The sequence below is a fragment of the Astatotilapia calliptera genome, chromosome 1 (assembly GCF_900246225.1).
Source record: "Astatotilapia calliptera chromosome 1, fAstCal1.2, whole genome shotgun sequence".
Taxonomy (NCBI): Eukaryota; Metazoa; Chordata; class Actinopteri; order Cichliformes; family Cichlidae; genus Astatotilapia; species Astatotilapia calliptera.
The window spans coordinates 27,135,110-27,152,064 of NC_039302.1; the positions used below are offsets into that span (position 1 = coordinate 27,135,110).

The following is a 16,955-nucleotide window of genomic DNA, read 5'->3' on the forward strand; positions in this document are numbered from 1 at the left end:
TATTTGTATCATTTACATTTTTTTTGTAAATAATAGATGCTGCTTTTTAAGAAATGTTTTCAGAATCGCTCCCAAATGAGCGTCCAACAGTCATCTCCAGCTGCACGAACCTGCACTTCTCAGTTTCTTTGCTCCGAACTTGAGCTTTCTTTTAATGAGAGCCAAAGAGGATTTTAATTTTGTCACATTTCCAGGGCACAAATGGCCTTTTCCATCTGCGGTTATGATTCATCGCTGATTATAGGCAGCTCTCCCCTCTGGGGACAGAGACAGACATGGGTTTGCATGACATCTGCACACAAATCCCATATAATTGCTGTCCAACACAAATTCTTTTACTTAAGACATTTCCAGCAGCAAAAGTCACTCCACCAGCTGAATACATTTAATGTCAGATGGTCACAAATTGTAATTTACAGAAAATACAAACAGTCCTTTATTTCCATGACCTTAACAGTTCTCAGGACTCCTGCAGGAAGTGCAAATATTATTGTTGAAATGAGATTTGCAGATGATATGTTTAAAGACTGGTAGAAAGATAGTTTTTGAGAAATATATAAAGTTGTTAGTTTTTTAAATGCATTTTTAAAAGTTCTATTTTGTGTTTAAAAACACCAGGTAGCATAACTTATCTAAAAAAAAATCTTAAAAAATACAAAATATTATGGTGGCTAATATTTGGCAATGCACTGGCACAAACTGGACCATAAATACTGAACTGCAATGATCAAAGTGATTTTTTTAAATTGCTTATATTGTAGGACCAAATTTCAGACAGTCTCTTTACTCTTATTTGGGCATCAAATACTGTCTGCAATTGCTATTGGACTGTTTAATAGTTGCATACCCAACTAAAAGCCTGGCTTGTTTTAAAAAAAAAAATCAAAACAAACTTCACTCTGACACAGCTGGATTTTATTCATTGAGATCTTACAAAGCATTGATTTTAATCCTGTAATATGATCACTGTTTATTTTCTGAAGATTTTCCCAATATCATACAAAATTATCAATATTCCAGCATTCGGCCATTTTTGGCCTTTGTATTTTATACATACTCTCATTGGCCACTTTATGTATTCCGATTGGTACCTGACTAGTACTGGATTGTACCCTCACTTCCTTTCAAAGTTGCCACAGATACGAGAAGGTGCTGGAAACATTCCTCAGAGATTTTGGTCCATACCATCACACAGTTGCTGCACATTTGTCAGCTACACATCTATGATGAGATTCAAAGCCAACTGTTTCTTAAACACTCTAACTAGCACCAGCAACCGTGCCATGTTCAAATTCAAAGTTCAAAGTCACCTGTCATCTTCATTGTGATGGTCAGTTGAAAAACTTTAGCTGTTCGTCTTGATCATGTCTACGTCCATAAATGCTGCAATGTGATTGGCTGATTAAATATTTGTGTTTTTGAGCAGTTAAACGGGTGTATCTAATTAAGAGTGTAAGAGAATGAGAGTACCTTACATATGAGAGCATTACACTGAATAAATATGAGGAAATAAAACAGTAAAACCAATACTATATTCTTCTCATAACATGCTCTCAGCACTGGACTGGTGAGTTTTTCTGTCTGTGTCGTTGTCAGCTGTTAGAAAGCTGCTCCTCGGTGGGGTCCACTCTGCTTTGCACAGCAGAAGCCTCTCAGGGCTGGCAGGGCTCACCTCCCGTTTCAGTGACAAAGAGTTGGCAGCACAACTAAAAGACCCAGTTATGACCGTGTTGTTTTCCAGATCAGCCGATGTGGTGGTGCCGGTATAAAACCTTCGGAGCCCCTTTCTGAAGTGGATGGTGAATAGGCCGTAGATGAGTGGGTCCAGGCAGGCGTTGACAAGCCCAAAGATGAACAGGATGTGAGTTAAGGAGTGGGAAACCTTCCCCTCCAGGTCGTCAGGGAAGAACCAGTACCACAGGCCCAGCAGGTAGTATGGAGTCCAGCAGATGATGAAAGACAGAACAATCACAATACTCATTTTCAGAGTTCTCATCCGGGCTCTCGGGATGTTATTCTTTGAACACCGCAGGTGCATTTCACTGGAAGGTACTGGAACCAGAACAGAGGACAGAAACAAAATATAGTGCACATTGAAAATGCTATGAACACAAACCTTTATTGTTTTTTAAGTTATTATTTCTGATTAATTATTGGCTCGAGGTAAGCAGATGTTCACTTTGAGAGTACTGTGATACTGAAGGGATAGTCAAAGGCCTTTGCCAACTTTACTCATGAATGATTTAGTCATTGAATTCTTGTTTTTTCATTCAGCTTTAGCTTCTACAGCGATCTTGTTATTTGTTTAGTTCTCTTACTCTTTCCCTGTCTGCTCCTCCCCCTTTCTAGTCTTTCTATGGCCCTCCTGTATTGTTTCGTTCTTTTGGGAGTTAAGCTGGTAGTTCTCAAATATGTAGGGGGATCACCAGTATGAGGATTCTTCACCTGGAGACACTTATGGCATTTATGGCTGGTCAGACTGCCGCTCATTTAATATTTAATAGATTATTTCTTCTTTACATCTAAACTAAACTGAAACTTACAGTTGTCTTTTTTCAGTCGTCTGGAGATCTCACAGAAGATCCTGGTGTAACAGGTAATCATGATGACCAGCGGCAGCAGGAACAGGCAGCAAAACGTGAACATGTTGTAGGCTGTTTCATGCCAGTGGGTGACAAAGCTCCCCCGTGTTGTGCACTGAGTAAAGTCCTCGGGATGGATGATGGTCACATTGTGAAAAAGGAACATCTGAGGAGGGAAAATGTGACATTTAGAAAATGATTTTTAGTCATATGAAGTAACACACGAGCAACTTTCACAGGTTTACTGATATCTTTGTTCACAGCTGCTTTTACACATCAAACAGCTGGGAATGGATGTTTCAGGAAGAAACTTCAAGGGTCAGATTACCCCGGTTCAAAATCAGCCTTGTGTGGCTTTAAGTCCTGCTGATAGTTCATCATTTTGTATTGTTTCTGTAGCAGAAATTAGTGAAAATTATACTGGCAACATACCACTGGAAATAAGTGAGAATGAATTAACCCTGCTGAGCTAATGTCACATTGACTTTTAAAAATTGTTTACAGTTATTTGCAAAGAGAAAACTACTACTAAGTTGGATTTTGATCATATGAGGATAATACATTTTACCAAGCTACTGTCTCTCAGAGCGCTAAATAACATCTTTTACTGCTTGTGCCTGACAAAGTTTTATCTCCATCCTGTTTTCAGGGAGCTCATGAACCTTTAGAAGGTGTTACAAAAGTTGGAATAAGCCATGCAAACCTGTGAAATGAAGCTATAGTTAACTGGTTTTAACCCTGCTGTCCTTAACTAGCCATAATTCTATAGTGCATATGCAAGTGCTGACTCTGAGCGTGAACTGGACGGAGTATAACAAAGGTTTATTATTTATTTTAAAAAGCAGTTTTGTATAATTACACCTCTTAGACCTTTAATTTAGTGGAGCCTAATCCAAAAAACTTCTTCTTCTCTTAGAGAAGGGTGATCTATTTAAATCTCTTATCCTTAGGCTTCATCACCAGTTAATTTAACATGCCTGTCTTTGAACTGTGGATGGAAACTGAAGGAACCCCATGCAGGCACAGGGAGAACAACACAGAAATTACTCAGCTGGCAGTGCTAACCAGTGTGTCCTCCTTCTATGAACACAAACAGTTTAATTTGATTTCGTTTCAAATTACGCAGCGCACACCTGCAGGTTCAAACACCACACACCTACTCGATGATTTTAACAGGTGCTAAGAAACACTGACAAAAAGGACAGATTGCAATCAATACCTTCTTTTTTTTTAAAGTCAGTTTGTGACTCATGAACAGAATGAAATGAAAAAACTATAACAGGCTCATTCAGCTGATGTTCTCACAAACACAAAGAAAAATGCTACCTGCACTCCAAATGCAACAGTATCCCTCTGTTATGTGTTCTTGGACAACAAGAACACAGCAGCTTTATGCTGGGTCTGTGATACAATACCCGTAACCAGGATAGATTGTGGGATTTGTTCATTTTCTTAAAAATAAATAAAGCTACATTATCCTTTGAGTAAATGACCCCTTACTGTTGACTTTGGTGCTTCTTTCAGCAGTTTTCCACACTGGGATGAATGTGTCACAGGGAGCTCTTTATTCAGGACTGCCTCTATACTTTTTGTTCTGAAAATTATTATTTATGAAAGATTGTACTAAAGCAGGGAGTGGAGTTAAACCTCCTTTAGAGAGGATGAGAAGCAGTTTAATGGCCTGATTGAATTCAAATTAGTCCTGATCATTGCCTCTGCTATCAGCGGGAATGCCTGTCCTTACCTGAGGGACAGACAGCACAACGCTCATAACCCAAGCCACCGTGAGCATGATTCTGTTCCTCTTTCTGGCCTTATTGATGGCCAGAGGGTTGAGGATGGCTGACTGCCTATCCAGACTGATTACAACTGTGACAAAGGCGCAGGAGTACATCGCCTGCAACTTAAGAAACATCAGCAGCCTGCAGGCAAAGTCTCCGGCAAGCCACTGAACTGTGATGTTCCACACCGCATCTACGGGCATCACGATGAAGGTCACGAGCAGATCCGCCATCGTCAGGTTGACAATCAGCACCCTCACGTGGGATTTTCGTTTCCCATCTATGCGAGCCGCCCACAGCACTGCCAGGTTACAAAAGGCAGATATGCCACAGAGGATGAAGGTGATGATCACTCTCGCTTTCGCCGCTGTACTGAATGTGGGCAGCTGAGGGGCCATGCCCCTCGCTGTCCAGTTTGAAAGGGCAGAGGAGCAGTTGCAGCTGGTATCAAGTTGGTGGTCTGCCACCAGTCGATACATAACGGCTGCAGGGTCACACAGAGAGGCGTTCATTTTCTGAAGCTCAGGGGAAGGAACATTGTGCTCATCCACCATGAAGATCAACACTGGAAATAGGAGAAAAGCAATAAAAAGGAATCACCAAGGGACCAGAATAAGTGTGTTACAAGACAAACACAAACAGCCCATAAATAATGGCAGCACATCAAGAGGAAGTAATATGCATGTATGGACGCCCAATGTGCACTGAGCTGGAAAGATGGAGCTAACAGACTGTGAGGACCAAAGTCAGCTAATGCAATAGCTGAAACTTTTCTACAAATGTGCTTTCATGTTTTCCCAGAGTGCACACAAGAAGTCTAATATTCACCAAAAGCTTACCGAGAATTTCTTTAAAAACCGAAGACAGATTTGAAAAAAACAAAGCAAAAATGAAGATTACTGTATATTATTAAATATTAAATCAGGAGCATTTAAAAAGAAAAAGAAAAACATCATGGTGACCATATCATTAAATGGTGTTTTGTGAGCCCCATTACCAAATATGAAACATTACAGTGATGCTACCTGCATAACACCATGAAACGTTTAAATCTAAGAGTTCAGCCAAGACCATAAAATATAAGGAAACTTCACAACAGCGTGAATATAAATATAAAGGGATTTGATATAAAATCAAATCCCTTTTCACTGTTCCTCTCAGCTACAAATGAGCAAGAAGTAATAAATATCACATTAAAATGTAAAAGTAAGTCTTCAATGGATTATCATGACATAAATATGTCTGTAGTTAAACAGGTTATTCTGAATATTGCTAGTCCCTTAACATATATCTGTAATTTATCATTTCAGTCCGGTTGTTTTCCAAAAAAAATGAAAATTGCGAAAGTAATACCACTATATAAAAGTAATGACAAACACAGTTTTACCAATTATAGGCCTATTTCTCTACTGCCTCAATTCTCAAAAATTCTAGAAAAACTTTTTAATTCAAGATTAGAAAAATTCCTTGAAAAACATCAAATAATAAATGTTGGTCAGTATGGTTTCAGAACGCAAAGAACCACTTCAATGGCGATAATTGAGGCAGTAGAAGAAATTACTGATACACTGGATAAAAATAAATATGCAGTTGGTATTTTTGTTGACCTCAAAAAGGCCTTCGACACAATCAATCACTCAATTTTACTGGATAAATTGGAAAGATATGGTATTCGAGGGAAAGCTGGTAACTGGTTAAAAAGTTACCTAACAGGTCGGGAACAATATGTTAGCATAGGGCATTACCATTCAGAGAAACTTGGTATTACATGTGGTGTTCCCCAAGGGTCAGTGTTGGGACCAAAACTTTTCAATGTATACATAAATGATATTTTTGATGTTTCTCAAGTACTTAAACTCATACTGTTCGCAGATGACACCAACATATTTTTCAGTAGCGATGATTATACTGATCTTGTAATGACTGTAAACAGGGAGCTAAAATTAATAAAAAAATGGATGGACATAAATAAATTATCATTAAATATAAATAAAACTAAAGCAATGTTTTTTGGTAATTTAAAATATAATATAGAATTACCAATTATCATTGAAGGTGTACCAATTGATAATGTGAGTGAAAACAAATTTTTGGGAGTTATAATTGATAACAAAATTTCATGGAAACCCCACGTCAGACACATAAAAACCAAAATTTCCAGAAGCCTCGCAGTTTTGAACAAAGTGAAACAATTCCTTGATAAAGATGCACTTCGTACTCTGTACTGTACCCTGGTTCTTCCATATCTTACATATTGTGTGGAAGTGTGGGGAAATACATATAAAAATACAACTAATCCATTAGTCACAGTACAGAAACGAGCACTGCGTATTATTCACAAGGCTGGTTATCTAGATCATACTCACAAATTCTTTCTTCAGGCAAAGTTACTTAAATTCCAGGATCTGGTTAATTACAATACATCCATAATTTTGTATAAAGCTTTTACTAAACTTTTACCGGCAAATTTACAAACTAGATTTGAAATTCGAGAAAAGGTTTATAATGTGAGAGGCTTTGGAGAATTCAAATTACCCAGAACTCGAACAACCCGTAAAGGCTTTTGTGTGTCTGTATGTGGTGTGAAAATCTGGAACAGTCTGAGTTTACAATTGAAACAATGCAAAAATATTCATAGATTTAAATTTCTCTACAAACAGTTGGTCTGGTCACAGTATACTCAATGATGGGTTTTAGTGTGCTCTGTAATGTCTGTCCTCTTACCATTGCTGGTATGGATTCCAAAATAAAAAATAAAAAATAAAGTGTGCGTATGTATGTACATATATGTACTTGTGTGTGTAGATATATATGTATGTATATGTATGTGTGTCTGTTACTTGTAGTTATTACTGCCTGTTACCTGTGGTAATGCAATTTATAATTTATATATTCTGTATTCAGTTATGAAGGCTCTAATTGTTGGTTGCGAGCTGCCGCTTAGATGCTTGTATCTGCCCGGGGCTGTTGATGGGTCTGTATGCAATGATGGGCGTAGCTGCGGGAAGTTTATTGTTTTTTTTTGTTGATGAGTGAGTATAGGGGTGGGATTTAATAAGTTTTCTTCGTCCCACTCCTTTTTCAGGCAAGTTTTGTTTTTTGTTTTGTGTATTTTATGTTCAATATAGGTATTTGTTGTGCCTGAAAATGAATAAATAAATGAATGAAATGAATGAAAGGCCTCACCAGCATCATGTCTGCTTTGCGTCAGTAGCAAAATAAGCAATATGTTATATTCTAATGTGCATGTGTTTTATAGCTGTAATAAAACAGGAAATATTACACGCACAACTGCATTGTGAGTTATTACCACTATATAAAAACAGTTTCATTATAATCCTATTTGTAGTTAGTAAATCGACGAATCCGGCGTCCTTATATCCAAATAGACCTAAAAATCTTTACTGCGCACATCTTATCAGAGTTCTCTGTTTTTAAAATAAGAGGTACTGATTAGAAGACACCGTGCACTGTTTATCCGGAGGATCTGGAGCCCCAAAACGAGATTAACACCACATCCACTGGACATTTTGCAGCTGTACAGTGCTGTGCTTTGTATTAAACTGGTAACCTTCACTGGAGGCATGTTATTTTACAGACTTGTTTAAAAAAACAAAAAAACAAAAAGCAAAAAGCAATGCGTAAAAATCATCATTTTAAAATCGTTCTTAATAAATTCATTCAATAAACAAAACAGACAGCGTGCTATTAAAAATGAAAAAAAGACAAACTTACATGGAGTGATGCCGTGTTTCTCCGAGGGTTTAAAAATCACCGCGGGACTGAAAGAGCTTCGTGTGTTAGTGCGTTAATGTGCGTTTGTCTTCCACAGGTATACTGCTGCAAGTTTACAAAGTCCGCAGGTTCAGCCGTCCGGCTCTTCTGCTCCAGATGCTCCGCCCTTATCCATACACACCAATCAGAGACGTGTGAGATGGGGGGTCTGACCTCATAAGCCAACAGCCCACTCAAGTGGTTAGGACGCATAACTGTGATGAATGATGACAAGGCAGACAAAAAAACTATAGTTTGGATGAGAGTTGTGGTGTGATACCCTCCAGTCAGCCCCATCTCATAAAAATGGTTCATGAGATCATCGGGGAAAGACAGCTGGGGCTTAGAAACATTATGCGTGACAAACATCTGAAGATTTTGAGATGCGCTGTTCACAGAAAAATTATTTTGTCTGTTTTTTCTTTTTTTATTTGACCGGTGGTTGTATGAGTGCAGATTATATGCCCCAGTGACCATTAAAACATAAGCCTTGATTTAATTCTTAAAACCAAAAGCTGCTTCTGAAAGGTCATCTTTGTCTCTCTATTAATGTTTTGGCTTCTGTACAGCATGATCAATAATTGGATCAATCTGAAGGCTGAAAGTGGAAAAAAGTCCCTGAGCTCACTTGAAATCTGACTTTAAGGTGTGAAGAGCTGCCAGCAGCATTTGCTGCATCACAGTTTGCATATGCTTAACCCTATATTTTAATCCTCATTTAACAGAAATGTGCAAAGCAAACAAATAAATAAATCTAGTCAATACCATAAACCAGTGATTTCCACAGCTTCAGCATTACCAATTGATTTTATAACAATACTAGTTGTTTTAAAAGTGTCTGATAGGGCAGGGGAAACTTCTTTAAAATGATTTTTTTTAAATGAAACCTATTCAAGTGGCAACATAAATTTTTATTCTTCTTTCAAAGAGGAGAACCTTCCATGCATAAGGAGAAGATATTGGTTCTCTTTGGATCTACCTGGACATGTGAAAAGAACATCACTGAAATTTAACAAATCCAAATACAGATCCCTTCTCAGTGTCTCAGTGTCAATCACATCTCCCCTAGACACCGAACCTGACTTTAATGCACTTGTTCTCCACAGCAGTCCTAGTTTCTGAAAAAAAAAATTGCTTGAAAAAGCAATTGTGGAATCTGAGAACAATCGTTGCATTTTGCTAAGTTTCCAGAATGAATAATATGTTTACCTGAAATTTGCCAGCAGCTTTGAGGTATATTTTTTATTGCTCAGTCAGCTCAGGGTTATAAATAAATGGGAGCAGTGCACACAGGGGTCAGGTGCCAGAGGTATGACATAAGAGAGAGTTGAATGCGCCACGGTTTCCATTTAAATCAACTTTTTACTTAGTTTTTTCAAGGCTAAATGCAGCCCTAATCTCATTCCAAGTCCAAGATTGCCTATGAGACACATCTACTGTCAAACTATATCTACCTCAATATGTAATGTTCACATTTAACATCAAAACATTTGACTTGGGAATAAAATGTAAGCAAGCAAGATATGGATGAGCAAATGTGGAAGTCCTTTGACTCACAAGAATAGACCATATACAAAAGATGCACCAGGTTAGAAAAGTGAAGCTAACGTGGAAGTTCCTCATAAAGCCCTTTCCACTAGTGCCTCAGCTCAGCTCAACTTGCTGTGAGTCAGTTTTCAGGCTTTTTCATCAGGTGGTAGCATCTGATACCAGGTACTTTTTAGTACCTGCTCGGTGAGCTGTGTCGATCTGAAAATGTGACATCAACAGACTGCATGCCACCGATTGGCCAGTCAATGGCATCATCCCACAAGTCATGAGACTGACTCCTTTAGAGAAATGAAAACCTAACAATGAGGGAAGTGGCTACACAAAAACCAACACAATGGTCCCTGAGTCTGACAAAAAGCCATAGACCTAGCAGCAGGTATACCATTGCCTTATCGCCTTCCATTGTTGTGTTGTGGTTGTGTCAAATAATACTTACATCACAGGACTTTCAGCCACATGGCTATAACAACTCCACGAACATTAGGTGGTGCTTAATGTAATGCAAAGTGACAGAAACTGCCACCATGACATAACTTTACTAATTTGTCGCACTGAATTCAATTTTGTTGACTTTTTTTAACTAGATGTCACAAGAGAAAGTGTACAATATGTGAATGAAAACTTAAGACAGCATGCTTACCTGACAGTGAAGCTGCTGATTGTACCCAGCTTTATCAGCAGATTTACACTAAATGGGACCATAATTTATCAATTCAGCCTGATGTTATAGAGGCAAAGAATTAAAATTAGCAATTAAGCCCATAAACCTATCAGAAAAATATTTACTGAGATCATATGTAAAGTGACAAGTAGGGTAATTTTTTCATAGACTTCCATTCAGTCTGGCTTCTTTTCTACCAGAGGAGTTGCCCCCTGTTGGCCATGAGAAGGACTGCAGTTTTTTGTTTTGTTTTTTACCTTGCTGTGTTTGTCTTTTATAATCTTAAAACTAAAAGGCACTGGAAGAGAAAAGGCAATTTTCTCTTCTTAACCTACAAATGCATTTTCCTTACAAATGTAGAATCATTTAAAGGGAAATAAACAGGCTTTCCTACGGTATAAGATTTTTTCAAAAGAAGCATTTTTAAAACTTCAACCCTGTGAGGCTGTGTCATGTCTTCACTGCTACGTTTCACTGACAGCAGTTTATTTTAATAAAAAGCTTATAGATATTTATGTGGCTGAACAGCTCAAACCGATGGGCTCTGTTTCCATGGCAATGTCTCACTTAAAGCCCATCGCAGGTCATGGCAAGAGAAGAGGTGACAGCAATCAATTAAACCACCACAGATGTTCTCTTTATCTATTCCAGTCTGAGCAAAACACAAAAGGAATGAGTGATGGCACCATAATCAAAGATCCATTACATGTAGGGACTGAACACTGTGATATTGGGTTTAGCAAGGGCAGATTTTACTTGTCTGTTATCATTTGATGAATTTGCTAAAACTGCCAATGTCAAGTTGAATATTTTGCTTTATTATGGGCAATAAAACTTTTCACCACACATGCAAGAAAAACACCCCAAAATGGACTAAAGTGGGTGGAAAGATGCTTATCTCTAAAAACATTTGGCTTTATTATATCTAATGACAAATATAACAGGGAAAAGTAGTAAGAAAAGTGTAATTACTATTTATGACAGCAAGTATTACAGAAAAGACTCGTTATAATTTTAATGTTTTTATTAAACAGTTTTTTTTATAATTGTTATAATAAGTCTGTAATTGCTTTTAATAACAGACTATCTTCTGCCACAGCAGTAGGGGTTAAAAAGCAAGTCTAACTGTTGCTGTACCAGACACAATGTTGAATCCTGTGATATTAAGACCATCATTATCGCCATGACATTTTCAGTCCACTAATCTATTTGAAAGGGACTGTCAAAACAATACACGGTGCCCTTCCTTTGTGATGTGCTCATGTTCATGTCGCATGATCTGTTGTGTTTAAATGGATTCAGCTTGTGTAAGTGTTGTCCAGATCACCAAGAGGAAGGAAGGAAGGGAACATACTGACCTGAACATGTTGTTTTGTGCCTCACCGGTCTTCTCGTTTTATTCATCACAAGCTCTCAAAGGGAAGTTAATACTCTGAATACATGATCAGTTGTCTTTTTAAGCTTTAAAAAAAAGGAAAACTTTTGAACTGTATCTAAACTGTTTTGATTAAAAATAAGAGTTTATGTAAGGTAACATTAAAGAGTGTCTGCAAAGAAAGTGTGTTTAATGATGTAATAAAACCCTTACGATGTACATAACTGTTTCTTCTTAATCTTATGGGCTATGAATGTGTCTGTGTAGCTACTATTAAACTGTTAATCTCATGTTAATTCTCATCATTTCTTAAGTTAAATATTTGTTGCTTTAACTTCAAAGGTTTGAAATTTATAGTAGAGATGGACTGAAATTAGAATGGAGTTAAAACTAGGAGCAGAACTCCTCATTCCTAGCAAACATCACACACTGTTCTTCAACTGGCTTACAGTGTATTATCTCTAAAACATGGTGGTGTCACAGGTGTCACAGGTGTCAAAGAAACTCTTCAGAACTGAGGTAACGTATGAATGCAACAAAATACTAAGAGGTCTTTGTCGGCAATCCGCTACAGACTACAGAGACTGTAGTACAGGGTCAACAGGCTGCAGCCTCTTCAGCTCCCTGACTATCCTCAAGTGACCCAGACATAATCCCACATCTGTGGAGAGACCACAGACTGTTTATAAAAATAAAAAAAAAATGCACATAGCCACCAAGATAGCACCTGTTGAGTAGTGAAGTCCTGTTTTTTGTATCTGATATAACAAATGTGATCAGATCTAACAGTTATTCAAAGGACCTCTTACTAAGTATATTATCAGCATTTCCTCCTGTCTGACTATAATAAGGACTTTGGTTTGCAACATTCTAGTCAGTATGACTTAAAACTAGTGACTAGCCCATAAAGTCATCATTAAACTGTTTACTGGGGACACAGAGAAGGAAGCCAAGCTTCATTTGCTCAAGACTTCTATTGAACAGAAGCTTTTTTTGCAGCAAGACAACTAAACCATGATTTTCATAAGCTGATTGGCATCAACTTGTGGCACTGCTGAGGTGTTATTGAAGCCCACATTTCTTTGATAACAGCCTTCATGTGTATTTTTGGGTGAGTGTTTCTCACTTGCTAATGGCTTGCTAATCAGTCACAGTAATAACAAGATCAGTAAACCATTTGGTAATAGTTTTGGCTCTGCAGGCAGGTGCTAAGTCCTGCTGGAAAAAGAAATTGGCATCTCCATAAGGTTTGTCAACAGATGGAAGCATGAGATGGTCTGAAATCTCCTGGTAGATGGATCTGTTGACTTTTAACTTGATAAATCACAGTGAACCAACCACTGCCTGCACCAACAGATAACATAGCACTCCAAATTATCCTTGAGTGCATAAACTTCATACCAGACTTCAAACACCTTAGATTATGTGCCTCTCCACTCTTCCCCCAGACTCTAGGAACTTGATTTCCAAATGAAATGTTGAATTCACTGTTTTTGAAAAGAGGACTTTGGACAACTGAGCAACATTTCAGCACATTGTATCCCATGTAAATGGCCTGTATTTGTATAGCGCTTTACACTGCATTCAGTCATCCACCCATTCACACACTGGTGATAGCAAGCTACATTGTAGCCACAGCTGCCCTGGGGCGCACTGACAGAGGCAAGGCTGCCAGACACTGGCGCCACCGGGCCCTCTGACCACCACCAGTAGGTGGCAACGGGTGAAGTGTCTTGCCCAAGGACACAATGACCGAGGCTGTCCGAGCCGGGGATCAAACCGGCAACCTTCTGATTATAAGACGAACTGCCAACTCTTGAGCCACGATCGCAGTAGTAAGATGAGTGATGCATCACGTAAGATGTAAGATACTTCTAATGTTGTCTCCAGCTTAGTAATGAGTTGGTGTACAGTTGTAGCTCCTTTCATGATGACATCTGTGGGTGGTGGCTCTTGATGCGCTGACACCAGCCTCAGTCCATTCCCTATGAAACTCACCCAAGGTATTGAATCGACTTTTCTTGACAGTCTTGTGAAGACTGCAGTGATCCCCGTTGTCCTGTGCATCCTTTTCTGCCATATTTTCCCTTCGAGTCAACTATTTAATATACTTTTTACTTTCCTTGCAAGGAAAAGATGCCTATTATGTGGCTTAATTGAATTGAATTCAGTTTTATTTATATAGCACCAAATCACAACAACAGTCGCCTCAAGGCGACAAAATGCATGGACGGTTAGGTGTTGATGATCATCACAGACTCATCACATTTATTCTAGTGAAGCTTGGGAGGATCTACCAGGAAGAAAGCATTAACAAAATTCCCTTTCTGAGAGTATCTCCCTCCAGAAAATGCTCTCCTTTTGTTTTTATTCTTCTTGTTACGGCACTTTCCATCTCAGTGTGCTCAGGGTCAAATCACAAACTTAACATACCTAAAACCCTGAAGCTTCACTAATATCCTTGAAACTCTGAAAACACCATGGTAATCTGGCTGTTAGTCCAGAAGGATGACATTGACATTCTCATCTCAGAGAAAAGTGACAAAAAACATGAAATCATGTTGGCGTTTTCTCAGTATAACTAAAAAAATAGTTTAGATGAGCAGTAAATCTCTTTGAATGTCAGGTATTTGTTCAACATAACTTCTGCTGTTTGTTCAAATGTTGTTAGTCCAATTTTATTTAAAAGAAAAAAATAGGCAAACAGAGGGATGGTAAATGGTTTGGTCACCATCACAGCAGTGCAAATGAGTGCAAATCTGAATCTCATGACACCCCAAATATTTCACCTTTAACGTGTGTGTACAGGCAGGCTGGGGTACTTGCATCGGTGAAGTCTATTTACATGCAAATATTTATGTATATATGAATAGAAGTTCATGCTATGGCTGCTTAAATCTGAAATATTTTAAACTCAAAACGCACTGAGAGCAATATCACACACAGTCTTTACCTAAAGCAGTGGTGCAGTAGCCATGCAGTAACTGAGAGAGCGTTTTTTAAAGTGACAGATTCAAAATAAACACCTCGGGCCACAGTTGCAGCTGCTGGCTTCTCAGTCAGGGTCAGACGAAGGAAGCAGCTGCAGTGTTTATCTTTTTTTTAGATGCTGCTGAGCTCCAGGGATGAGGGAGGAAGTCTCCTTGTACACCTGTAAATCAGTTTCCATGTGGTTCATTTTTCCAACAAACAGGAAAAGCACATTAAGCCATTAAGTTATCATTGCCTGCAAAAAAACAAACAAACATGTTGTTGATGTTGTGATAACAAATGAAAGCAAATTCATATCAAATCCCATCATAAAAACTGTGAACCTTGAGGGAAATCTTACAAAAGCTGCTAGATACTGCCGACATGATCTGCCCTCAAACTAGCTGTCCATCTATCTACAAGCTCTACTATTGTTTTTATTCAGCTGGTTTTAAAGGTTTAAGATTCATGTGGCAAAGGCAGATGTGTTTGAGATATCTGGTTCCATAAGCACTTGACTGTACATACAAGCACTGACACTGTTATTAACTAACTGGTGCTGAGGAATACGATGTAACAGGATAGATCACCATTAAAAACAGAGAGGTAACGCTTATCTTGCTTACTTAAAAGTGCCAAGCCCCTCACAAACCGTAGCCTAATCTAATTCTGATTATAACTCAAAAACCATCTTCTAACCAGACAGTACAAACAATGGATGCAACCACCCAGTGGTTAGGAAAAAGCCAAATGTTTTCTTTGACACCATCTTCATATTTTATTACCCAAAAGGCTAAGCGAGGTCTGACTGCCTGATCAGTGGCCAAAGACTTGAGACTGATAAGATGATCTGAGTCCAACTTCAATTCAATTCAATTTTATTTATATAGCGCCAAATCACAACAAAAGTCGCCTCAAGCCACTTCATAGGTACAGAGAAAAACCCAACAATCATATGACCCCCTATGAGCAAGCACTTTGGCGACAGTGGAAAGGAAAAACTCCTTTTTAACAGGAAGAAACCTCCAGCAGAACCAGGCTCAGGGAGGGGCGGGGCCATCTGCTGCAACCGGTTGGGGTGAGAGAAGGAAAACAGGATGAAAGACATGCTGTGGAAGAGAGACAGAGGTTAATAACAGACATGATTCAATGCAGAGAGGTCTATTAACACATATGGAGTGAGAAAGGTGACTGGAAGGGAAAAACTCAATGCATCATGGGAATCCCCGGCAGCCTACGTCTATTGCAGCATAACTAAGGGGGGATTCAGGGTCACCTGGTCCAGCCCTAACTATATGCTTCAGCAAAAAGGAAAGTTTTAAGCCTAATCTTAAAAGTAGAGATAGTGTCTGTCTCCCGAATCCAAACTGGAAGCTGGTTCCACAGAAGAGGGGCCTGAAAACTGAAGGCTCTCCCTCCCATTCTACTTTTAAATACTCTAGGAACAACAAGTAAGCCTGCAGTGCGAGAGCGAAGTGCTCTAATAGGGTGATATGGTACTACAAGGTCATTAAGATAAGATGGGGCCTGATTATTCAAGACCTTGTATGTGAGGAGCAGGATTTTGAATTCAATTCTGGATTTAACAGGAAGCCAATGAAGGGAAGCCAAAACAGGAGAAATATGCTCTCTCTTTCTAGTCCCTGTCAGGACTCTTGCTGCAGCATTTTGGATTAGCTGAAGGCTTTTCAGCGAGTTTTTAGGACATCCTGATAATAATGAATTACAGTAGTCCAGCCTGGAAGTAATAAATGCATGAACTAGTTTATCAGCGTCACTCTGAGACAGGATATCTCTAACTTTAGAGATGTTGCGCAAATGGAAGAAAGCAGTCTTACATATTTGTTTAATATGTGCATTGAAGGACATGTCCTGGTCAAAAATGACTCCAAGGTTCCTCACAGCATTACTGGAGGCCAAGGTAATGCCATCCAGAGTAAGAATCTGGTTAGATACCATATTTCTAAGATTTTCAGGGCCGAGTACAATAACCTCAGTTTTATCTGAATTAAGAAGCAGAAAGTTAGCGGCCATCCAGGTCTTTATGTCTTTAAGACATTCCTGCAGTTTAACTAATTGGTGTGTGTTACCTGGCTTCGTGGATAGAGCTGCGTGCCATCTGCATAGCAGTGAAAATGTATGCTATGTCTTCTAATGATGCTGCCTAGGGGAATAATGTAAACAGAAGTGGTCCTAGCACTGAACCCTGGTTCTGTTGATATCTAATAAAACCCAGGAAACAGGTGCTTTGGACATAAATT

At 38.7% G+C, this 16,955-nt stretch overlaps 1 protein-coding gene across 1 annotated transcript; it reads right to left on the reverse strand.

Annotated features, from left to right (window-relative positions):
• Positions 1–677: 677 nt before the first annotated feature.
• LOC113025038 (putative gonadotropin-releasing hormone II receptor) lies at positions 678–8,224 on the reverse strand. The gene is made up of 4 exons (XM_026172413.1): positions 8,099–8,224; positions 4,327–4,928; positions 2,544–2,748; positions 678–2,052 (listed from the first exon to the last, which is right to left on the reverse strand). The coding sequence occupies exons 2-4, from the start codon at positions 4,915–4,917 to the stop codon at positions 1,541–1,543; spliced, it is 1,308 nt and encodes a 435-aa protein (XP_026028198.1). The 5' UTR covers positions 4,918–4,928; positions 8,099–8,224; the 3' UTR covers positions 678–1,540.
• Between the last annotated feature and the right edge of the window lie 8,731 nt (positions 8,225–16,955).